General features: G+C 35.9%; 1 protein-coding gene across 1 annotated transcript; it reads right to left on the reverse strand.

The window, feature by feature from the left end:
• Nucleotides 1-519: 519 nt before the first annotated feature.
• Nucleotides 520-24,897, reverse strand: LOC123556836 (uncharacterized). Its single transcript, XM_053543115.1, has 4 exons — nucleotides 23,524-24,897; nucleotides 10,275-10,299; nucleotides 3,361-3,696; nucleotides 520-870 (listed from the first exon to the last, which is right to left on the reverse strand). The coding sequence occupies exons 1-4, from the start codon at nucleotides 23,781-23,783 to the stop codon at nucleotides 541-543; spliced, it is 951 nt and encodes a 316-aa protein (XP_053399090.1). The 5' UTR covers nucleotides 23,784-24,897; the 3' UTR covers nucleotides 520-540.
• Between the last annotated feature and the right edge of the window lie 1,883 nt (nucleotides 24,898-26,780).

Here is a 26,780-nt window from a genome sequence, read left to right on the forward strand (position 1 = left end):
CTATGGTGATAACACGAGAGTACGATGGCGAACCGCGACAGTACGATGGTGACAGTCCGTCGTACTGTCGCGCTTCGCCATCGTACCGTCGTACCTTCGCGCTTCGCGTTCACAGGGAGCAGGCGCTGGCCCTAACGGAACACCGTAGCATTGATTTTTTAATTTCAATTTAAAATATAACTTTACTTTGAATATTGTAGTTTTGTGCAAATAAATTTCAGAGTATATAACGAATGAAGCGAGACAGAACATTTACTGGAGAGAATAATTCGCAGAAGACAATGACAAAGACAAGACAAATGTTATATTGTACTTACAATCTTTCCTAACACTCACTACATGTTAAAACTTTGACTTTTCACATAGCATTAAGTCTTCCTACTTTATGTTAGAAATCATAGTCTATGCTCATACCTTTTAAAAGTCGACCTCATTTGCTTTTTTCTGGTCGTTTGGGATCATGGCGTTCGCTAAATATATCATTTTGTAACAGAATTTAAGTCGGTGCAAGTGGGAGTGTGAGGCGTTACACGTTTCATTTTAAGTATTAATACAATTTTGTTTCATATTCAGTATTAACATATTCTTTAAAGCGTAACGAAAATTTATAAACCATCTAGACAGTATGCGGTATTTTGATACATCGTAAAGAAAATAATTCACCTTCACTGCAGCATTTTTCAGCATGTATAAAACTGTGGCGGATGGTTCCTCGGGAACAAGAAACACAAGCTTCATATCTTCTGCCTCATACAGATTTGCTCGCATTCTGAAAAAATGTCTGATCAGATGATCTATCAAGGCGTCAAACAATTTCCCCGCAGGCATAACCTTCCCATTTGCAGAACATAGTTTTGTTTTATCTGTAAGCTGAAACAGACAGTACAATTAACAATGTAATAATAGTGCCGCTTTAGAGAATTCACTGTGAATATTCGAAAATGGGATGCAAGTTTACTACTTACTCGCTATTTTGTGATATCTTAAGTTCATTTATGGATATCACAAATTGTGAGATATCCTTAATTACCATTAAGTGGAATTTAGGCGATCATAAAATAAGTTGGTTTTGTAACATCACTAAAACTGAACATTTTGTAAAGAGTTACCCTTTAGTGCATTTCACGGCTGATGAACCATCACACCTTTTAAGCAAAACGTACATAGAAAATGAAATCTGACTAAATACTCGATCTTCCTAAATTTAAGATCTGACAGCGACCCTTTAAAATTTATTCTTCTGTATAATCGGATTTCCAATATTGATATTTTTAGCTCACATGTCACGTAGTGACAGGGTGAGCTTTTGTGATCGCATTTTGTCCGTCCGTCCGTCCGTCGTCCGTTCACAATTTCTTGTGAACACGATAGAGACCACATTTTGCTATCAATTTTAATCAAACTTGCACACAACTTGTATTGGCATAATATCTCGGTTCTTTTTGAAAACTGGCCAGATCCCGTCATAGGTTCAAGAGTTATGGCCCCTTAAAGGGCCAAAATTTGCTATTTTGGCTTTTGCAGCCATATTGATACTTCATTTATAGTTTGATTTGATACAAACTTGCAAATTATCTTTAACAACAATAACTCTTAGATTCCATGATGAATCTGTCAGATCCATTCATAGGTTCCGGAGTTACGGCCCTTGATTGACCCCTGAAAGAGCCAAAATTTGTTAATTTTTACGTTGTGAACACGATATATTTGATTTTAACTAAACTTACATACAACTTTAGTCACAATAAGATCTCGGTTCCTTTCGAAAACCGGCTAGATTCCATCATGAGTTCTAGAGTTACTGCCCCTGAAGGGGGGAAAATTTTCTATTTTGGCCCTTTCAGCCATATAGAGGAACTTACACAGAATGATTATCTTGATGATCTCTAGGCCTATATCGAAACTGGGTTATGTCGGGTCAAAAACTAGGTCATCAGGTCAAATCAAAGGGAAAAGCTTGTTAACAACCTAGAGGCCACATTTATGACCCTATCTTCATGAAACTTGATCAGAATGTTTATCTTTATGTTTTATAGGCCAAGTTCAAAACTAGGTCATATAGGGTCAAAAACTAGGTCACCCGGTCAAATCAAAGGAAATGCTTGTTAACACTCGGACGAATTTTTTATCTAGGGCATATGGGGTCAAAAACTAGGTCACCAGGTCAAATCAAAGAATAAGCTTGTTTACACCCTAGGGGGCACATTTTTGATTCTATCTTCATAAAACTTGGTCAGAATATTTTTTATCATGAAGTTTTGGATGCTTTCAAATCTGGGTTATGTGGGGTCAAAAACTAGGTCACTAGGTCAGATCAAAGGAAAAGCTTGAGGCCACTCTAAGAGGCCACGTTTTTGCTCCAATCTTCCCGAAACTTTGTAAGAATGTTTGTTTTCATGAAATTTTGGACAAGTTCGAATCTGGGTTATGTGGGGTAAAAAACTAGGTCACTAGGTCAAATGAAAGAAAATGCTTGTTTACACTGTAGAGGCCACTTTTTTTGGTGTTTTTGGTCCAATCTTAATGAAAATTGATCAGAATATTTGTCTTCATGAAATGTTTACACTGTTATAGTGTGTTACTCATGTGAGCGACCTAGGGCCATATTGGCCCTCTTGTTATTTCCACTAACCTATTTTTATTTGAACCAGTCAGACGACTTGGTTGGCTTAAAGAGAGTGAACTTTCTTTAGAACTGAAGTTTCGTCATATCATAAACATAAAAACATGAGCTTTTGTTTCTAAACTATCTTAAAAATGCGCAATTAAGAAAAAATCACGCCCAAGTCGGGAATCGAACCCGGGCCAACGAGGCAATAAAAACTTCCCCGCGTCCTTGACCAATACACCACGGAGGAATGCTTTATAATTAAGGCGTTTTTCAATTTGAAATACAAAAAAATAGGAAAAACAAATAATTCTATAGTGTGTCCATAAAATATAATCATTTTGCTTTATTAGTGTGTTAATCACATATCCAAAACTAGAATCCCAGGTCAAAGATTGATTTTTTAACATCTTTCACTTTCAAAATGTTAACAGCAATGCTCTGATTGGCTAGCGGAGAGGTCGCTTGAACGTGACCCTCTGTTGTCTCCAGGTCCAATGCGTAGCGTTAATAGATGATTTTAATCAGATTGATAGAACATGCAATCTGACAGACTATAAAGGATTGTATTGCGTTTACAGAGTGTTACTTTACAGGAACAAAGGATCCCACCTATATTTTATTTACTTCCGTTGAATTTGTGACACATCATTTCATCGTACAAACAAAAGTTTTAAACAAATACTGAAAACAAAGATAATTATATACTGACAAACATGTCAGCATTTGATGGAAATCTGAACTGAACTTACATTTTCGTCTCGTAGGTATGTGTCGTACTTATGAAAGAAATACCAGCAGTCGGCCTTCCCTTTCCTTTCAAGTTCCTTGTATTCACGAAATGCCTCTTCACCGAAATGACGTGGCTTTTGATCCTCATCAAAAAGGAGACAGGATTTCGGTGTTGTGGTGCACACGAAATCAGTGTACCAATTTTGAAGGAGATGCATTTTTGTAATAGAACCCTCGGCCATTTCATTGATCATACCAAAAGCAATACTTGTGTATCCACTCCTTGAAGATCCTAAATCGATGGCGACTATTGCCATTTTCTCTCTTTGTACGCTTTTCGGAAAGAACTCAACTGTCTGTATATAATGCAGGTTATAAAACATACTTATATCAAGAAAGACAATATATTGTGTGTAAAACGTAAGTAATATATATCCTAACACGACCCAATTTGTGTTGAAGACTGGAAGTGTGACGTTAAATTACGTGATGAAATCAATGTTTTACGAAACATCATCATAGCGGTGTGCAGAAAATGATTAGGCTGCCTCACAAAACAGGCAAATAATTAATTAATGTCGCCAAGGCTGTAGATAGGTAAATCATATAATATATTTAAAACAGTTATTTTCTCTTGAATAAAACCATTACCGTTCAGATATGTGCGTATTATTACTTGAAAATCGTTTATTATTACAGTGACCAACAAATAATTGCCCGGAGCCCGCGGGCTACCAGAAATTTTCGTCGGGCTACCAAAAAACATCTGGAAGTAAGCCCGCCGGGCAACCATAAATCTAAAGCATCAGTAGCCCGGTCATTGTTGATTTACAAAATTAATATCCGGTCGTTTACTCGATTTCAGCTTGCAATAAACAACAACTGACCATGTGTAACGATTATCCGGTCGTAACTGGTTCAAACCAGTTTATATTTAACCCCGCCCATTATCAATGGTATCTGCAGAAACAGTAATACTCTTCGCGCCGATATTTTTTTTATCAACTAATTACGTCACAGCGAGTGCATAGGTAACGAGAATCATTGAAGTGTTAATATTAATTGATAAAGGGTACTGATCCATAAAAAAGAGGAAAACCACGACAAAAACTCGCCAATTAGGCTGCCTCACAAAACAGGCAAATAATTAATTGATGTCGCCAAGGATGTAGATAGGTAAATCATATAATATATTTAAAACAGTTATTTTCTTTTGAATAAAGCCATTACCGTTCAGATATGTGCGTATTTTTACTTGAAAATCAAGAATAATATATTATCGGAAACGGTAATTTTATCGTTGGATAAAATCATTGTTTTGAGATGGGAAAAAATTAGATCTGAACGACACGATTTTATTCAAGAGAAAAGGACTGAGTTATATTATTTTGATTCGAACACGATAATAAATCTGCATTCTGGACCACATCCAGTAAACATTCGCCCGTTTTGTATCGTATTCATTTTCAGCTCGACGCTATAACGCATGAACTGCGATGTACAAACAGTGAATTTATCTCATGCTAACGTTGCACTTTTATACTTCTTTCTTTGACACCGGGAAAATAGTCGGGTCGTGTAAGAATATTTCTTAAACAATACCAACAACAGGTATGGTGGCATAAAACTGCCACCACTTAATTATCAGGTTTCATAAAACTATTTAAAGTTTAGGTTTTCACGAAAAGTAAAAAAAATCACGAAAATAGATAAACATTTCATGAATGCAAGATAAATATCTTAACATGAAATTAGCTCGTTACTGCTTCAAACTGGAATAGCATAACAGCTAAAGTTTTCATGATACCAACTAACTTTTCTTAAAAGTAGTTAACTAAGAATAGAGACGGAGCATATTCGGAACGATTCTTCTGTCTTGGGGAATGAAAGATTATCTATTTTTAGATATCTGGTTTCATGAAAATTATCTGGTTTCGTGAAAAATTATCTGGTTTCGCGAAACTATTCATGAAAACTTTTCTTGAAATATTTTGTGGTTTCGTGAAAAATTATCTGGTTTCATGAAAAATTATCTGCTTTATTGAAAAATTATCTGCTTTCGCGAAACTTTTCATGAAAATTTTCTTTGAGTGGTGACAGTTCAAAGCACTAACTAGCATAATTTCGTGTTAAGATATTTAAGTGGCCTTTGTGATAATTTACTGTTTTCATGAAATCCTCCATTATTAACGTGAAAACCTGAATTATTTTCGTGAAAGTTTTCATGAAACCTGATAATTAAGTGGTGGCAGTTTTATGCCACCATAAACAAGATATCTGCAGAGTGGGACAATGTACGCCCGAAGTTTTAAATCAGAGGAGAAGGAAATAAAATTAATTCAATTAAATTGGATGTGTCGGAGTGGGGCGGGTAATGTTGCTGGTGGGTGGGGATTGGGGGTTTTGTGTGATGGCAGTGATAGAATACTAAAACCCAAAAAACTAAAAATGATTTTTTTCCAGTTTGTTTTCGGGGGTTTAGGTTAATGTCGCGGCTTGTGAGTAATATGGATTGTTGAACCATCAACCTGTATTCCAAGTTTCAAGTCAATACCTTAAATAGTTTTTAAGTTGTTCGAAATATGAAGGACGGATTTGACATTTGACTTAATTTGTGACCTTGACCATTGATTCATCTCAGCGCCACCTGCATATATGTAATTTTGCAGTAAATACCTTGAATTGTTATCACGCTGTGTTCTGGACATTATATATCACGCACATATTTGACCTTACAGTGACTTTGACCTTTTACCTCGTGACCTGGCTCATGCGCATTGTACATATTCACATCGCCACCTACTTATATGCCAAGTCTGTTGTCAATATCTTGAATGATTAATAAGTTACGCTCTGGACAGGAAATATGTCTAAAACAACTTCTTCAGATTTTTCTTAAAAACGTCTAAAGATTTAGACTGTCTAATACTCAAAGGTATATTGTTCAGCAGTATCGGACATACAGTACTAAATATCCTGCCATTAAAAGACATTTTTTATTGAAAAAAACAACACAACAACCTTCTGTAGCGTTCGACGACATAAAACCTGGACTACTTGACAATATTGAGATAAAAGCTCAGTCAAATAGACTGGTGCATTTCAACAGAGCAACTATACATAAAAAATCTAATCCTGCTCCTAAAGGGCCTGCTTAGAACTGTCAAATTTCCTACGGTTTAAACCAAGTTTTGCATACATATTTTGAATACGTTGCATTTTGCGGGTGTGGCAATTTAGCCAGAGCAACCAGAACAGCCAGAGTAGCCAGAAACCAACCCTAACCCTAACCCTGGCTACTCTGGCTGCTCTGGCTAAGTTCATGTACATGCATTTTGCTGATTTCACTCTCTGCTATACCATAAAACATATCATTGCAATAGTCCAAATGAGAAATAACTAGTGACAAAAAAGAATTCTGTAGCATACTTTGTTAAATATTTATGAAAACTCTTTAATTCGTAAATAGTTAAACATGGCTGTATGGTTTTTCTTTTTAACACGCTCTTTGACATTCAGCGTTTCATCTAAGAAGCACTCATATAACGTATTCCACTTTCATAATTAGATTTTTCACTAGCCATGTTGATGTCCTTGGTATAACATTTATTCAACTATTTCCTACTGCCAACCATAATAAACTTTTAAGAAGTGTCCATTCTAAGTTTGTTTTCATTTACCCATGTAAAAGCGTCATTGTACATTGTTAAAGTTTTTTAAAATGAATATAATTCTTTTCTGACAGATGTCGGTTTGAAACTTTTATTTGCAAAATGATCATCCGCAATCCTATGGACAGAGATGCATGGTGGAATAACATCAAACTACTGTTTCTACATATTAAGTAAGATAAAAACAAGGACACAAACAGTTGCCTTAGAGAACACTACATTGTAACAAACGTGTCGAGGATCATGCTAAATTTACACTCACCCGACGGCTCCGTGGTTTTAAGTATGAGTCAACTGAGCGTCTTATCACAGACACCATACTGACTTTGGTATATTATGGTCTACAGTGTATAAGGCTGCACTAAGACCAAATGCGATCAGAGTCCACACCTCTTGTCTCTCTATTCCGTACCTCTTGTCTCTCTTTTTCGTCAGGCAAGTCATTCACCAGTCCATTAGGACTTAGTATTATGTTCACCGACACGCTTTTCTACTTTTTTCTCAGTAAGATCTTGAAACTGATTAATACATGGTACCTCTTTCACCTGCGATTTAAAGTTCTGAAACTCACTGTGATACCTATTTTGGCGATTTCGTTAATAAAATGGACCTTGACCTCCGACGTATTGGCCCGGTTTATGCGTTCTGCACATTGTGTAATCGCCACCTACCTATACGAAAAGTCTGAAGTCAATACTTTGAATTATTAAGTTATGCTCCGGCAACAAATATGTCATATAACCTTGCCATCTGAACTACCGACCTTCTTCGTTTGTTCTGCACATTATTTCATTACCATCTACCTAAATGCAAAGTATGAAGTCAATACCTCAAATGGTTATTAGGTCATTCACCGGACACGAAACAAATCAGACCTTTGATCTTCATTTGTTACCTTGACCTACCGACCCGGTTCATGCGCTCTGCACAACGCCTAAGGGCACCTATCTTTATCCCAAGTTTAAAGTCAATTCCTTGAATAGTTATTAAATTATGCCTTGGACACGAAATATGACAGACAAACAGACGGACGCTCGAACGCGCCATCACATAATACGTCAAGTTCTTCAATAACGGCGTATCGTAAAAATGATTAAGTTAATGACGATAATGTAAAGTACATCGCGTCTGGTTGTTGGTTCCAGACTCTGTTTTTATTCGTACCCGAACTGATAGGCGGAGGGACACATTGGTGTCATTCCCAATCATGTAAGCTCAAAATATGACCCAATGTACCGAAACAGAAAATGATCAGTACTTTCATTGCTATACTATGTAAAAACTGTAAATCAGAAGGCTCTCAGAAACACGTTGAATAATCATGTTATACAGAAAAACGTTTACAAATTAGATTTGTTTTTGTATCCAGAAACATGTACGAGCTCTGCAGAGGTAATACTGCGCGAAAAGAAATAACAAGTGCATATTTCCCGAGTAAAAGCTGATAATATATCTATTACATACGCATCTACACTTTAAGTATAATAGAAACAATATAAATTTGTTCTCTAGCCTGTGTAAATCTGAAAATGTCGTCGCAAATGAGTTTTTACACAACGAGGTCCCCTACTCGATATGACACGTTCACCTCTGTATAGAAAAATATTTTCATATTATTGTTTGAGGTTCCAGTAAGTATGTAATAAAGTTATTATAAACTATACGAGTCCTTAAATAGGTCACGAAAGTTGTAGGTATAAGCTACATGTTTCTATATATATATATATATATATATATATATATATATATATATATATATATATGAGTACATATATACATATATATACAACTTTGAATATGTGCTCCTCATGCAGCCCAACATAACGTTCATGAGTACATATAACAAGAGGCACAAATGGACCTAAGTCGCTCACCTGAAGAAGACATTAACCATCCGACCTTTTAGGTGACCAAACACCCCAAACTGAACAAATTTATGAGAGGAGCTTATATTAATGCTACAGACCAGGTTTGATGAAGATCTATTGAGTGATTCATGATAAGTAGTAATTAAAATTATTTTTACTTTTAGTCCTAGCAACCCATAAAAGAAACAAACTGCCCCCATTTGAACAAATTAGAGAGAGCACCTTATAATGATCCTACATACCAAGTCTGATGAAAATCCATCTAAGAAGTTGCTAAAAGGGGCCACGTGTCCTCAATTGAAAAATTTCGGCAAAGGGCCATATAATAATGCTACAAATCAAGTTTGATGAAGAGTTTGATGGAGCAGTCCATGAGAAAACGTCTTATGAAGGCATTTCTAGTTTTAATTCTAGTGGCCCCTAAAAACCGACTGCACCCATTTGTATAAATTTGGGAAAGGACCTTATAATGATGCTATTAATGATCCATCGAGCGGTTCATGAGAAGACGTCATTTAAAGGCATTTTTATTTTCAGTTATAGTGGCCCTATAAGGTGCCAAGTGACCTCATTTGAACAACATTGGGGGAGGACCTTAAAATAATGCCACAAACCAATTTGAAGAAGATCCTTCCACCGTTTCATGAGAAGAAATCGTTTAAAGGTATTTCTAATTTTGGCTCAAGCGGCCCCTGAAAGGAGACATGTTCCCTCATTTTGATGAATTTGGGAGAGGACCTTATAATGATGCTATAGATCAAATTTGACGAAGATCCATTATGTGGTTCATGAGTAAAAGTCTTTTAAAGGCATTTCTATTTTGAGTTCTAGTGGCCCCTAAAAGGGGCCAAGTGCCCCCATATAAAAAATGGGGAGAGGACCTTATAATGATGCTACAGTCCAATTTTGAAGAAGATCATGAGTAGAAGTCGTTTAAAGGTATGTCTAATTTTGGCTCTAGCGGCCGCTAAAAGAGGCCAAGTGCCCCCATTTGAACAAACTTGGGACAGGACCTTAAAATAATGCTACAGACCAAGTTTGACGAAGATCCATTAAGCGGTTCATGAGAAGAAGTGGTTTAAAGGTTTTGTTTCTATTTTCAGCTCTAGCGGCCCCTGAAAAGGGCTAAGTGCCCCAAATTTGAACAAACTTGATAGAGGACCTCGCCAGGATGCTACAGACCAAGTTTTGTGTTATTCTGACCAGTAGTTTCAGAGAAGAAGATGTTTAAATAAAAATGTGGACGATGGACGACGGACGCCGGACCATCCACCTATACTAATTGCTCATCCTGAACCTTCGGTTCAGGTGAGCTAAAAACTAAGTGAGGGCTTTTAAAATTACCAATATTAAAAAGACTGTGACTCAAAATGATATGAAAAAATAAAATGTTACCGTGCTGGAAACAGACTGCAATGTCCTGTAAAAGATGAATATGTATATGAATGGAGAATGTATATGAACCAGTCATCACCACAATACATTTAATGGCATATTATCATTACAAACGAGCATGCATATTCTACAACAATTCCACAAATGCATTAAGGTAAATTTCGATATATATAATATATACATATACATATACTTCATATACACTCCCGAATTTACTGCAGATTGGTACTGGTCCAACATTTGCGTATATACTCAAATCGCTGTTATCATGTCTCGCAAATCAGCAGTGATAGTTTTTTTTTAAAACTGATTTGGACCAGAGAAGCTATATATTCTCCATCTGAAAGTTAATTGAACAATGAATTTATAGAGATAGTGGGTATTAAGGGACAAAACTGATACATAACTATTGACTTCCCACACGTGATATCCGCGGGGAAACAAGCTCTCATTATAAATTATTATAGGTAGAGATAATTTATACGAACCAATCAGTACCACAATATACCAGACCAATTACAATTAGCAATACATTCCATAACAAAACCACTAACTATGGTGGCTGATTTCTGTCATTTCGTGTGTTCGTGTCGGCGAGGTGAAATGTCGAAGTAACGAAAACACGAAAGGTCATAATAATGCATATTTGTTCGTGTCGGCGGGGCGAAATGTCGAAGACACTAAAACACGAAAGGTCGGAAACTGCTTATTTGTCGTGTGTTCGCCTTTCGACTTTCGAGGCGAATACACGAAGTAACGAAACATTGAAGGCGAAATAACGAAATTTTAGAGGCGAACACACGAACTTTTGTATTAATCACTTTTCGTGTCGGCGGGTATCAAAACTTCGTGTTATCGCCCTTCTTTTGTCGTATCTTCGTGTATTCGCCTCGAAAGTCGAAAGGCGAACACACGAGAAATAAGCAGTTTTCGACCTTTCGACCTTTCGTTACTTCGACCCGCCGACACGAACACACGACACATGTGCAATTTCGTCCTTTCGTGTATTCGCCTTCCGGTAGGCATGCGCATAACTATTACACATATGCTGCTGAAATGAATATGCTATTTAAATAATGTGCTTTACCATTTATAAAATAATATTTGTCCTAAAACGAAAGATAATGATTTGTATTCCATAAAAGATGTCATTGTGTAGATATTTTATCACTAGTATTAAGTTTACATGTACATACATTAAGCTTCTGTCAGTCTTACGGGACATATCATTACACCGACCTGACCTTTAAGTGCTATCTAGATAATGTGTTTTACCATTTATACATTTTTTTCTCAATTTATGATAGAAAATGTTTCATATGCAATAAAACATGTCACTCTTCAAGTATTTCAGTTCTGGTATAAAATTTATATATACATTACGCCCCATTTTGCGCCATTATTATAGTGTATTAAGGCAGACCCTACACGAAACATTTGTCGTGTATTCGTGTCGACGGGTCGAAGTAACGAAAGGTCGAAAACAGCTCAGTTTTCGTGTGTTCGCCTTTCGCCTTCCGAGGCGAATACACGAATTAACGAAACATTGCAGGCGACAACACGAAGTTTTAATACCCGCCGATACGAAAAGTGATTAATACAGAAGTTCGTGTGTTCGCCTAGGAAATTTCGTTATTTCGCCTTCAATGTTTCGTTACTTCGTGTATTCGCCTCGAAAGTCGAAAGGCGAACACACGACAAATAAGCATTATTTCGACCTTTCGTGTTTTCGTTACTTCGACATTTCGCCTCGCCGACACGAACACACGAAATGGCAGAAATCAGCCACCATAACTAACCCTTATAGGAATCAAAAACTAAAAGTGATTATTTTGAATAAGACACATGTCGTGATTTGACCTACAAAGCAGGCTACCTTAAAAGCACATTTCTTTAGCCTTATTTACTAGGGTTAACTTATTTAAAATAGTAAGAAATTCGCAGATGAAACCAAACGATTACAATGGACTACCCAGGGAATGTCGCCACATATGATACTCATATGATTGTCATAGCCGGATATGATAAGCATATGATAGCAGTATGACAATTGTATCAGTCTCATATGGAATGATTCTTATGCAAGTTAAATGTCCTTGCATATGATATGGATAAGATTCTCATTTTATATGCTTTTCATATAATAGCTCTTTTCATACGCTACTCATATAATACTTATTTTGTATGCTGGTCATATAAAATCTTTAATATGCTATATACAGTTTTCATATGCTATTCACGTGCAAACTCTTTCACAGCATATTTTATATAAAAAAAAAACATTTTTATGGTTCATCACTTGTTTTTGATGGGTGGTTTTGTCTTGAACAGCGGCGTCTTTCTTTTGTAAATGACCGCTAGAGCCTTGAACAAAATCATCTTTGAAAAATACAAATACAAATAAATATTGATAGATCTGTTTTTAATTTGTTTTGTTTTTTTTTACAAAAAAGTCATTAGTTTTCATTTAATCGTGATGATGTATAATAATTCAATCGGAAACATACTTTTATAATGACAGTATGTGAATAAAAGCTTTATATAAATATGCAACAATTTGCAAGAAATCTCCTGGGTAATACCCACAAAAATATACAAATATCTACATTTGAAATGGTCCTTGGTTAAGTTTGCAGCCAAGAACAATGTCCACTGGCCTTCATCAGGAAGCTATTGACTAAGAAGAAGAAAGGTCAGATAAGGGTCAATAGTCATTTTCTGAGGACACAATGGCCATCTGAGAGGATGGTTAGAAAAAAGGAGGCATAATTCATAAAATATTGGCGTGACCCCTGTGTCATATTATGTGGGGGATGATGTGTAACAAATATTTCAAGGTTGAAGTAAATACATAAAAATGTAATGGATGAAACCTAGCTCTGGATGCCGATGCAGAAAGTAGAAGAAATTCCCACAATCCCTATTCAAAACAAAATCTCCGGTGCTCAACTTGACCTTGGCGGACAAACTCCGTCTTTTGTTTTTGTTAAGTAGATGTTTAAAAGTAAAATATTTTCATCATAATTGACAATTATCAATCAAAAATAATTTAGGATTATGATATATCTGAAAATAAGAGCTGTCATCACGCTATCCTATTTGAAAAGGCTTACCAAAATATTATTATAATATGATATAAGTGTGAGAAATGTAAAAATAAATGTTAGAAGAGTGTACAAGTGTATGTGTGTGTGTGTGTGTTTGAAGGGAGGGGGCGGGTCGGGGTCTGAGGCATGATGGATATTAAGAATCCATATAAGATATCTATGTGGGAATTTTAACAGGGTTTAGGAAAAACGATAGGAATGGGTGGATGAGGGATACGTAAAAAGCTAATGAGATATATGAGAAAAGAAGTAATTACCAACACTTTTACAAAATATGACCCCAGTGACCTTGACTTTTGAAATACAAGGCCCAAAACCAAAAGGTAACATCCCCTTATGGGGTTTGATTATTACTGGGGCAGTTGTTAAGACGATTTAGTAAAATTGAGACGCTTGCCTTAAAACTTCAAAAAGCACTGTTACAATATTTAGCCCAAGTGACCTTGACCTTTAGTCAAGCCTTAAAACTTTAACCAGTAGTGGCTACAGCGATGCCAGCCCTCCTTATTCTACGTATTGTCAAGCTAAAGATCAAGTGAATAATTTTGTCCGCCTTGGTCAAATTAATCTTTTGTACAGGTGGATTTTGATGTGGGGATTTTATCCTTATTCAACTGATGCAAGAGTTTGATAACTCTCCATATACTTCTTATAGTCAAGCTAAAAATCTCCTCAAGGATGGCAAATTTATGGAAACAATACAGTAGGAACAGCCACCAGAAACAAATCATCTCATTACATGTACAATATGTACCAAGTCAGGTGCGTACCTGGGCATACGCCTATACGCCTGTGCGTACAATTCTAATTCGGCACCGTGAAAATGAAAATGCATGCAATAAAATGTAAAGCCTAAGGAGGTTAGGTGGCTATTTAAAGTTCTTCATTTGAACAATATCATCTTCATACAATTATCAAATTCGTTTTTGAAATATTAGACTGATTTGTGTTTTTAATGATCATGAATATAGAAAAACATAAAAGGTAAGTGTATATTTCCTGGAAGCATAGAGCAGAGCAAACACAGCCAGAGACACAGGCCTGCATCAAATAGAAACACGCACGCACGCACGCACGCACGCACGCACACACGCACAATTACATAGACTGACAGCGAGGACAAAACGAATGGATAAAGGAACACATTTGGCACTGCCCAGGAAGGACCAGTGGCAACACATTCGAACGATCTTTCTTTATTCTAAATTATATACTGCTTACAAAGATGAAAACTGGTCTAACAGACAGTGTTTTTTCTGTATATCATATTTGCAGTTTGCAGTTCTCATGATCATCAATTTTCATCAGTGGAATCAATATTATTGTAACCAATAGCGCAAAAGTGAACAAACCTCGAATAGTGAGTACGGACATAACAACTGTTGTTCAGAATATTATATTCATTATTTCCAATATCGTATATTTTAATTGAACTTGTAAAGGTTTTCACAACAATGTCATATGTTCTTGATTACACATGTGTATATTGGGCATCCCTTGGTTAAAGTTTTCTATAGAAGAAATTTCGTATAGATATGTCTCAAAATAACCCAAATGCTAAAGTGGCAAACTTAAATAGAAACATTCGAACAATGAAAGTAAAACAAGTGTATTATTGCTATGAAAAATATGCACGATTTAGTATAGATGATCAATTAAAGTAAACTTGCAATATTTTACAAGTTCGTGTTTATCAAGCTTTTAACAGTGTTCTAACAGTGTTTAATGTTTGAAGGAAGACCCAGGGTGCCTCCTTCGGACATAACTTTAGACATGAACTGGTGTCTGGAAAAAGCCATGTATTGTTCACAAAGCCAGTTTGGTGGCTTACTGTTATTGAAAAGTAGACACCTCGTGCGGGTTTCGAACATACAAAAATACAGGCGGATACAAGCTGCAGACCATGTCTCAAAGGTATACTAGATTCGGATTTTACATTTGAAAATATGAACATATAGTTTATGTAAGCATTAAAAGAAGACAAAATGTATGTATAGCTAAACACAGTTTAAATATTTATTACTAGTACAAAAAGTCTAGCCAATGATTTATACTTAATATACATGTTTACTAATGGGATGTTTTAGATTTAGAGCACCACTTCAGTGGAATCATTTTGCCACAAACTCCAAGTTGCGATACTTTGTCAAAAAAAGAGATTCTATTGTGCATATCTATGGTGGTATATTTCTGCATACGATAATCATAAAATTTCATGAAAATTTTATGAACTTTCGAGAAAGAAAAACAATACTTTTCGCGAAAATTTAAAAAAAAAATTCATGAATGTAGGAGAACGTTTTTGTGAAAATTTTATCAGGTTATCGAGCCTATATGTCAAAATTATGGTGGCATATTTCTGCATACGATAACCAGATAATTTTCACGAAAATGTATAGAGTTTTCACGAAAATTTACAAACTTTTCACGAAAAGAATCTCTTGTTTTAAGTGGAAAAAAAAATCACGATAGTGCCAACTACTGCATACGATAACAAATACGGAATGAACAGAAATAATAAAGGGAGTTAAAAAAAATACGTTGATTTTGAAACCCATCTGAATGTTATAATTAAATATCTATAAGTTCAAGACACTCTTAGGGGTGGTGGATGGGGTTTGAGGTGGATATAACACACTTCATTCCGTAGAGGGGACTATTGGGTTATCTTTATGCAGTTCAGGGCACTACTTTGACATATTGTCTCGTTAACCAGATAAAACTTTCACGAAAACTTTCTCCTACTTTCACGAAAGTTTTTTCAAATATTCGCGAAAAGTATTGTTTTTTCGCGAAAGTTCATAAACTTTTCATGAAAACTTTATGATTATCGTATGCAGAAATATGCCATCATACAAAATAGTGCACAGTACTGCATAAAGATAGCTTTATAAAGACAACTTCTGTTTTCATGAAAAAAAAAAAGAAAGTTTCGCGAAAACGTTTCATTTTCGTGAAAACAAATGTTTTGTTGCCATATTTCTGCATACACTTAAGTATAATTTTCGCGTAAAGTTTAAATATTTCGCGATATTCTTTCTTTTATTGAAAGTTTATACGTTTTCATGATATTTTCAATATCATCGTCTGCACAAAAAACAACAGTTTTAAGATAATTCATTTTTCACGTAAACAAGAATGGTTGCGCAAAAACTATCTTAATCATTTATTTCTATCGCATGCAGGAGTTGGCACAATCGTGATTTTTTACACTTAGAACAGGAGTTTCTTTTCATGAAAGGTTTTTAAATTTTCACAAAATTTTTACAAATTTCCGCAAAAACTATCTGCTTAAGTGGCGCCATACATATCATGTGAGGAAGCCATCCATCTGGCTTACGGTAGGTCGATGGTTCTACCGAGGTTGCCGCCCATGTTGAAATAATTCACGGAGGGACACCAAGGGTCTTCCTCCACCATCAAAGCTAGAAAGTTCCCATATAACCTAAGTTTGTGTCGGTGCGTCGTTATACCCAACAAATCTATTGTGCATGTAAGTTTCTACGGCACGACCGAGCGCTAGTTTTCTACAAACATACCAAGTTACCAACATAACACTATGCATATCCATCGAACCTCGATGTACTCAATTTGGACATGTCGAAAAATTTGTTTGCACAAAAACAGGACACCCGTCTCACCCTGCAGTTCAAGTTTCATATGATCACCTGATGTCTCGTGTAAGAAAAAAGTTACGCTAAATATAACACTCTTGGCGTGATATTGAAGATCCTTTAATGGTTGCAATTAAATCTATCAATCTATATCCAAATCTAGACACCGAAAAACCATTTAGCAATTTACGCAGTTTGAATTTGCGTTTGGCCATATTAGATGTTGTTTTTGTAACTAGATAAAAAGTTACGTTTCCCTTGAGAAAACTTGAAATATTTGCAATGTATGGGTAGATACATTTATCAAAACCCTGTTCAAATGCAGATGCAGAAGTCATGCATTAAATTAAACATTGGCGAAGATTTCAAAAACGATAACAACAAACAACAAAAAAACTAGTATATCCTTAATGTGGGAGTATTGCCTATGCAATCTTCACATTGAAGAGGATATTAAATAAACGAAAAATGAATATGAATAATAATAACAACTTTGCACATGGTTCGAATATGCGTTTGTTCGCATGCGTAGCAGTTGGGATTAGGTAAGAGTTTAGATGCAGTTACCCTAACAGACACAGTGTTAGGTCCCTTTGGCGATACACAATATACATGCCCTTGTCTTGGCAGTTGCACAGTAAAATGTATCATAGAATGACACAGTGTTTCAGTGACCCACTATTTTGAGACATAGCTATATATCTACTGTTACTGTTGATTTAAAGTTGTTATGTCCTGGAGTGTATTGTATAGAACAATTCACAGATCTCTGCAACAAAAAATTGTAAGTCTGGCATAATTCATTTGTTATTTATCCTTATGTCGAAATATTTCAAGGAAAAATCTGCGAAATAGATATATTAAACATTTTTAAATCTTAGATAAAATTTTTAAATGAATACTTGTACGGGCCAAGTACCTTGCCAGAGCGATCAAGCTATTGAAGTGCACGCTTTCCAGGGTCTCTATTTGAAAAAATAGGTTTTATTCCTCAAAATATCCGGGGCTGCTCCAATCGCAATTTTAGACACTGCCACGAACCCTTCCAGTAAGCATGAGCGGTGTGATAAACTATAAATTTAAATGATAATCTTTGTAATATGTAGTGCAAATGTGACAAACAATATATAGGCATATCAACTGTGGAATATAGCAAGAGAACGCATCTCTTGCCGAAACATTTTAATATTTTCATGGGAAAGCCCAAAACCCCAATCCGCCGGGAGATGGAGACCCCCTCCCTCACCTAACCCACACTCGCAGCTCATATCTGGCGTACAGTTCAAAACCATCCTGGTACGCCCCTGCAAGTAATATTAAATCCCTTCACTGGTATTTGGAGGAGGTGGTTAAAAATCAGCATTTTCTTTTTCTTCTTCTCAAACTACTTGTATACAAGTTTGAAAAAGATTTGATATTTTTAAGTTTGTATACCAGTGTGTTAAACATTTATGCAAATATTCCTATAAATGGCTTAAATGGGAATGAGATTTTATGACCAAATATTATAGTTCAAAATTGTTCCGGGTGTACCTTTTAAAAAAAGTATCATATTTAATGGAATATTCTAAGTAATGACGAAGATATTCTTGCATAATATCTTTGCATTTTGTCGATTTCTGGCATGCACAAACAGGGGAAAAACGTGTACAAACAAGGAGATTCTCGTGAGCACGCGCTGTTGGTGAAAGTTTGGGTATGCTGTTAGGGGTCCAACGTAGACAAAAATAGACACGACACCGAATCAGTTTTAGTCAAAGACGAAAGGTATGAGACTTATAAAGTCTTTTCATCTGCCTTTTCATTAAATATCACTTTGCAGCCTTGCTTTACTGTCAAAATGAAGTAAGAGCTTCCTCTCTTGATACACGACTGCATTGAAGTTCCTTAATATTGTATTATTACGCGTGTTTGACCCAAAGTCATTATTTAATCCCTGAAAATGATAGACAAAAACATTTAGAAAAACAAAATTTCGTTTTTTAAAGCTAATTTGAATCGAGAAAATTGACATGCTTACTTTAAATCTTACCCTAAAATATTTTATAAATGTTTCTGTCTACTTAACACATCATTGCAGCCTACTGATGATATGTCATGATAAACATGATGAAGCTGAAACGGTGTCAGCTGCAAACTTTTAAGTTTGCAGGAATTTTCCATAGTAATTGAACATTTGATGAACAGAGGGTATTAATTATTATTTTTTTTAACTTTATTTGCATATCTCACCAACTATGTGTATAGGTTTATAAATCCAATCTAAGATCGATGTTGGAAAAATTCAAATATTTGTGTTTATCAAACTTTGTTCCGGTGGAGCGCGGTACAAAGCAACATTTTCTACGTTGATTTACTAATAGGCTTATATATAGAGATTTCCTTTTTCAAAGACATGAAGGATATGGGTAATCACCTTCATTCCAAGTTTAAAATCGACACCTTGAGTAGTTTTGAAGTTGTGTTCAAGACACAAAATACAAAAGACAAATTTGAAATATATTTGTGACTTTGGCTTTTGACATATTGAACAAGTTCATGTGCACATAAATAAAACAGTGTATTATTTTAGTGTGGGAGGGTGGGGTGTCGTTAATGGGGGAATTAATGTTGATTGCTGCACTTCTCAAACCATCTCATCACCAGCCAGCAGTATTTAAAATTTAAAGTCAGTACCTTGAATAGTTTTGAATTTAAGCCCTGGAGACAAAAAGAAAAAACAAAGGAAAGGTTTGAATTCAATTTTTGACCTTGACATTTGACCTACAGACCAATGCATTCTATGCATATCGTCTCATCACAATCTACCTCAGCAGATCTATGTGCCAAGTTTGAAGTCCATACCGTAACTGGTTTTCCAGTTATGCAGTTATGCTCTGGACACAAAATATGAAAGGCAGACTTGACATTGTTGTGGCCTTACAATTTGACCTTAAGTCCTGGAAAATCGTTTTATTGCCACCTACCTATAAGCCATGATTAAAGTCAATACCTTGAATTGTTATTAAGTTATGCATTGGACACGAAACATAAAGGACAAATTTGATCTTTGCACTCCGTTGAAGCATAAACTTGACCATTGACCTACCGACCTGGTTTATGTGCTCTGCACATCATCTCATTGCAATCTACTAATATGCCAAGGTTAAAGTCAATACCGTGAATAGGTTTTAAGTTATGCTCCAGACACAAGTACGGCGGACGGACGGACGGACAGACGCATTCACCATCGCATAATACGTCCGTTGTTTTCAAAACGGGCATGTAATACAATATCAAGTGCATCCAATCATGCTATTCAGAAGTACAGATGCAACAAACATAGACGTGCCATTGCATATGTCCTTCCTGACTGAAGTCATTAATTTGACATTGATCCTATGGCATCTAAATGACTCGTTTTTAATGTAAAAAGGTAAGGCCCGACCAGGATTTGAACCGCGGCCCGTTCAGTCGACACTATATAAGACACACTAGACGAACGCTTTCAAAATATGTAGATTAATCAAGTTAATGAGCGAAAACCACTCTTTTTTCTATTTTTAGTAACAGTGACCTTGATCCTAGTGACTCCCAAATAGCTACTTACACACCAAGTTTGCTGACAGTATGTGTACCCAAACTCAAAATATTTATCAGAAAGCACTTTAATATTTTTTGCGACAGTGACCCCTAAATGAATTCAAAGCTAGTTCTTCATATAAGCTTGCCAACAATCAAGTTAGGTGACATTAAGTAAATCCTAACTAAAATTATAAACCAGGAACCATTTTGTTGATGATCACAGCGAAAAAAAAGTTTTAGTAACTGTGTCCTTGACCTTTTCAATCACACAAAAAAAGAAGAAGACAAAAGTGAGGCTTAGACCGTGACCCATCCATTCCAGATAACAAAAGGTAGATTATCCCAATGTTCTATACCACTGCGCCACAGTGCAGATTAATTAAGTTATGCTGACCCTTGACTTGATCCTGTTGACCCCATATACAATCCTTAGATTTTCTTTAAGCTACCAACAGGCTGCGTTTGATTTCAATACATCAAAGTAAAATCAAAGTATTTTGCTGAGACCGTTTCATGTTGCTATTTTTAGTGGCAATGTCCTTGGCCCTATTGACCTCATATGCAATTCCAAACTCAGTCTCTATAAGTACATGAATACCAAGTTTCATTGCAATCGGACACTTCTAACTAAAGTTATTGAGTGGAAACCAAAACCTGACGCCGCCTGTCTGCTTGCCCGCCAATATAATAAATATGTTTAATTAAATCTGGCCCCTAAGTGTGACACTGACCTTTGAGATAGGTGTCTTAGATTTGGGCGCAACACTCCGTCTTATTTAACAAACATCTCTGCTCAAAAAAGACTGCTCCATCATTTCAAAGTTACAGCCCTGGCAAACCCTAAAATGGAAGTATCTGTGAAACTATTTTGAAATAAGGCGAGTGTTTTCTAACAAGAATATTTTTAAAGTTCCCACTAAAAATACACCCATATACAGAAAACTCAACAAAACAGAATGTTTAAAGACATTTGGTAGAGTGTCAACAAAAATATTACTGCTAAATTATTTGAAACTGGACCAGCAGTCTCAGAGAACAAGAATTTAAACATGTTTCATAGAGCAATATGGAGAAAACTAACCCCAACCCCTGACCATCACGTTTTTAACAAAACTAAAATGGTTTGAACGAATTTGGTAAAAGGTCACTTAAGGAACGATGCTGTGAAGTTATTTTAAATGCGGGCCAGTCGTAATAAAGGATAAAACTTCGAAACCTTTCCTGAAAACTAGCCCCTGCAGGCCATGCTTTTAAACAATACATCTAACTTCTCTCTTTTTCTCTCTCACACCTAAAACACGCACATCACGGACTCAGTACTACGGATCGAGAGGTGGCATGGCCCTAGTTAGTGTTGCTTCGATTCATCATATCGTCACGGAAGAGCTGACTTTCCGCTAAATATGCTAACTATGACCTCTCGACTCGAAGTACTGTGTCCGTGATGTACGTGTTTCACGATGTTGCCATATGACCTATAATTGTGTTGGTGCGACCTTTAACCCAACAAAAAAATCGTGTTTTAGGTGAGAGAGAAGATAGATGTCGGCTCAATATCTAACACGGGAAGCTCTAGTTAACTGTGTTGTTTGAATTCTACACATTTTCAATTTTAACGCTGCTCAGGCTAATACACTAACTCACTTCAAAATTAAAGCTTTAAAAGATATCTGATCTTTCATTTTAGAGTCATCACTCACTGTAAAGTAAAGGGCGTCTGCTTAATGCAACTTATTAAACAATATTCTATCCATATATCTCCTTACATCATTGTCTGATGACTTCTCAAACATTTTCTCTACATAAATATAAAATGGCGGACAAATATACTAACGTAACGTCATTTCATTCATATGAGTCCCATCCCGAACATTGACTGCACCCAATCCAAGATGGCGGTTTATATAGACAAAGAAGGAAAATAGTAGTCACTCACTACTTAAGATTACCATGTGAAAGTCGAATCATATGGTAATCATTTCATATAAGAATCATATATGGCGACATTGCCTGTGAAACTACCCTAATATTCACATTATGAAAGTTTACAAAGACAGATGAGAAGAAAAATTATGTTTGGCAAATTATGAAATTGACAGGTCGAGATAACTTGTGACTTAAGTCGCTGTAAATCCCCTTAAGCATATTGTAACACTTATTTTCAAATAACGAACTTTTGCTTCATATAAGCATTTCTTTTATGACAAGCCATATTGATCCCTTGTATTCAAGTACATATAGAACTTTAAATACTTTTGGTGTACTAAAGTACCTTTAAAACAATTGTACATAATGGGATGGGTTCCTAAAATTATAAATATGCATCAATAACTATTTCAATGACACATGAAAACAGTCCTTAGCAACAATTATTCATTTTACATATCCGCCATTCGTAACGCGGATCTTTTCATGAAAACTAATTGATTAAGTGGTGACAGAAGTATAGACTGCTAAACCATCTCAACAACGGTAGTATAGCCGTAGTCAAAATTTACTCCGGTACAACAGCAAACCCAATATACATAGGGTGTGGAAATTTAGCCAGAGCAACCAGAACAGCCAGAGTAGCCAGAAACTAACCCTAAGACTAACCCTAACACCCTAACCCTGGCTACTCTGGCTGCTCTGGCTAAGTTCATGCACACATACACATAAAGGAGCTCTCCAAAATAATACACAGTCATACTTGCTGAGGAGATACTACTATTTCATTTCCTTTCTGTGTTTTAAAGACCATGTGTGTTAAGAGACCACTTTTTGCCGTTCCCTTAGGTGGTCTCTTAATACAATTCATACTATTATGTCAAATAATGGAATTCATTAATCGTATAATTCCGTTTTTATACCAAATAGGATATCACGGATGTTCATATACCTGTATCGCAACTACTAGTGCTTACTGATCAGTGTTTCGATGCAGTTGCCACTTTGTATTTATAAATATAAAAACACTGTACGAACCCTTTGAGTTTCCCAGCACTTTCCTCTTTTCCTTCTCTGTTAAATAAATTCATCAGGTTGTGTTTATTGATAGCCGTTTCGTGAAAATCTAAACATGGCATGCAAAGGTTCCTCTGGCAGTCCAAGCATCGGTACATTGCTCCCGTGTATATTCCCTTCTTTCTACAGCAGTCACAGATCTTGGAATTACTGTCTCTAGTACTTCGCAAAGTTTTTTCAAAGAATGATTCTTTCCGTGCACGAACTTCACGCAATCCCATAATGCGATGTTTTTCCTGTCCGAAATAATTGCTATGTACTTTGGCGCACCGTGTACAAATAAAGACGTCACACTGTTCACAGTATCCAACTGCGGACGATTCTCTGTCCAAATTGAAACAATACAGTCTAGGTCAAACTTTTCCATCTGTTCGATAACATCGGACACCATTTTCGTAACTTTGGAATCAGAAAGCATTATGTGGCTATTGTGCTTCAGCTTACAGCCCCTGCACAAAAATACATTACAGTCACTGCAGAAAGTAGTCGGATTCTTTGCTTCGCATTTGACTGAACATTCTGAGCAAACTGGTCCGAAAAACTTCCCTGAGCCGGACATGACGGATCTACCATACTGCTCGTATATAATTTGAAACTCTTTAAAGGGAACTGTTCGGTGTTTAACGTTTGAAAGTCGATGCCGGTCACAGCACTTCTTACACATATTGCTAAAGCCACAGGTAATGCATACCCATAGTTGTCCGGCAACTTCTACTTCCTTGCTACATGTGTTACAGGAAAATGTAGCGCAATTCTTTGGAGTTTTAGCAATGACGTCATCAGGTATATTGTTGCTTCCGACTTCCTGTCGAATTTCTTCGACGGTTTTCATATCATGCTCCTTAATCAATCCAAATCTGTTGTGATCACTTAAACACGAAGTGCATAAATATTTGAAACAACTGGAACAGTAGACGCTTGCAGCTGTGTACTTCTCATCTATTTTGCATACCGTGCACTCAAAATCAACTGCTTCTGATCCTGCAAGAATTGATAAAGACAAGTTCCGCGCTTGGTCTTTTTTCACGACGTTGTGTGCTCGCATTGCCTTGAATCGTCCATGGTTGAGCTGAACAAGGCCGGCACATATATTGCTCACAGTCCATGCATATCTCAATGGCCTCCACGTCCTTACCTTCCTTAGAACAAAGTGAACAAACGAAATCATAGACTTCCTCCGACCCGCTTACCGACAGCGCGGAAACTTTTCGTCCTGTCGCCATTTTGTATCTACTCCACTTGAAATAGTTCGTTATATTTAGCTTATCATTTCACAAACATATGAGTGTAAATCTTTGTATCATATGATACAACTTTACCCGATAATCATTAATGTAATATATCTGGGTGTAACATTCCATTGCAATAGTGCGTATCAAATTATCGAACGCCGCATCTGTCTCATGTCGGGACGTTTCATGTTATCATGTCAGTGTGTAGTTAACTCTTATTATGTTAAAAAAGTTATGTAATCATGTCAAAGTGTGATGTAAACTTGTCAAAACAGGAATATGGGAAAATTATACTCATCGATTTTTTCGCACAAGTGAAAATATTTTATATAGCGCAAAGAAGGAGTCCTTTACTTTATTCATATGGGAGAATTAGACCCATGTCTAAGGTGTCATTTACTTTATTTAAATTTATGGAAAACGTATTATAGGTAATTTAGCTTTGCAAACGATGTGATAATATTCAATATATTGTATTTCTTATGAATATTTAATATCTAAAATTAACATAAAATATGGTCTTTTTTGCGTATACTTTTGTCTGTCTATCTACAATTAGATGAATAGTAAATTAAGGATAATTTACAGAAATTACTTCTGTTTGACAAAGAATAAATACTAGTAGTTCATTATCTGCTCTGTAAGACCACTGCAAACGACTTAGTAATCTGCATTCATTTAGCTATCGTTTCATATTAACTTCAGTTTTTAGGTGGAAAAGAAAATGGTCTTTTTTAAGCGTTTTGTAGATGAGTATAGGTATTTTTTCGTTATCGTAAAGACTCAAACATTCTCATATATTTCCGTCAATTCATTCGGATTTAAGTTCCCTGACAGTAAAGACTGATTTCTTTTCACCCGCTAAAGTGCACTAATGTACGGATTTATAAATTAATGGATGCTTCCTAATCTGACTTTGTCTACAGTCAATAGCCAATTTCAAGCAGCTTGAGGATCGAAATTTGAATTCTCAAAAGAAGAATTGCATCGAATCTGGACGAAGCTCGAAGTTCTTAGTGTTAAGTTCGAGATAGCATTGAAATTCGAGTCTGTCGAAGATGGAAATCTACGGAACTGAATTCGCGCTTGAATTAAATTTCGAGCCTGTAAAAGAAGAAAAAAATTGAAAGTTTCAAAACGTTGAATTTTGAGGCGAAATATTTTTGGCAAGTTCGAAGATCGAAATTCAAATTTTCGAAAGCATGGCGTTGAACTTCGCCGACATTGAATTTCGAGCAAACCCGGAGATCGAAATTAAGAATTAAAAGAAAACACCAAATTCCGAGCTTAAGTTGAAATCAGAGCCAACTGGAAGATCAAAGTTCAAACATTTTGAGCTAGCATGAATTTCTAGTCAATCGGTATTTTGAAAATTTGAATTGGGATCTTCGATCTGGCTCTAAATTTAATACCTGCTCGATATTCAAAATCTGATGTCCGAGCTGGTTCGACATGCAGTGCTAGATTTTCGAAACGTCGAGCGGGCTCGAAATTTAATTTAATGCAAGATCGAAATTCAACTGTTTCACAAGCTAGTTTCACATTAAATTCTAGCATTAAATTCGTTTGTTTTGAAAATTCGAGCAGGCTTGAAATATAATACAAGGTGTAATTTATTAAGCTTCTTAAAAATTGAATTTCGATACATACGATCTGGCACGACTTTTAAACTTTCAGTTATGATCTTAAGCAGACCCGCAGACCCCAGTTTCAGTATTACATTGAAAGTAGCTTTTCAAAATTTGAAGTATGATTTTCGAGCTGACTCGACACTCAATGCTATTCAATATTCGACTTTAAAACATTTCAGTATCAGGCTGTTAATTCGATACCAGGTTAAAATTAGGCTTTTTAAATATTATCAATATCGATCATTGAGCTTACTTGAAATTAAATGCTATTTTGAAATTGGACTTTTTGAAAATTTGAATTTCGATCTTTGTGATCAAAATTCGGCAAGTTATGAAGTTGAATTTCGATCTTCGA

The sequence above is a fragment of the Mercenaria mercenaria genome, chromosome 5 (assembly GCF_021730395.1).
Source record: "Mercenaria mercenaria strain notata chromosome 5, MADL_Memer_1, whole genome shotgun sequence".
In the NCBI taxonomy this organism is placed as follows: domain Eukaryota; kingdom Metazoa; phylum Mollusca; class Bivalvia; order Venerida; family Veneridae; genus Mercenaria; species Mercenaria mercenaria.

Excerpts from the sequence above, each read along its gene's own strand:
- LOC123556836 (XM_053543115.1), bottom strand. The coding sequence starts at position 23,783 with ATGGGATTGCGTGAAGTTCGTGCACGGAAAGAATCATTCTTTGAAAAA. Across the intron at positions 10,300-23,523 it reads AGTGCTGGGAAACTCAAAGG|GACATTGCAGTCTGTTTCCA; the intron begins GTTCGTACAGTG and ends CATCTTTTACAG. Across the intron at positions 871-3,360 it reads CATACCTACGAGACGAAAAT|CTTACAGATAAAACAAAACT; the intron begins GTAAGTTCAGTT and ends TGTCTGTTTCAG.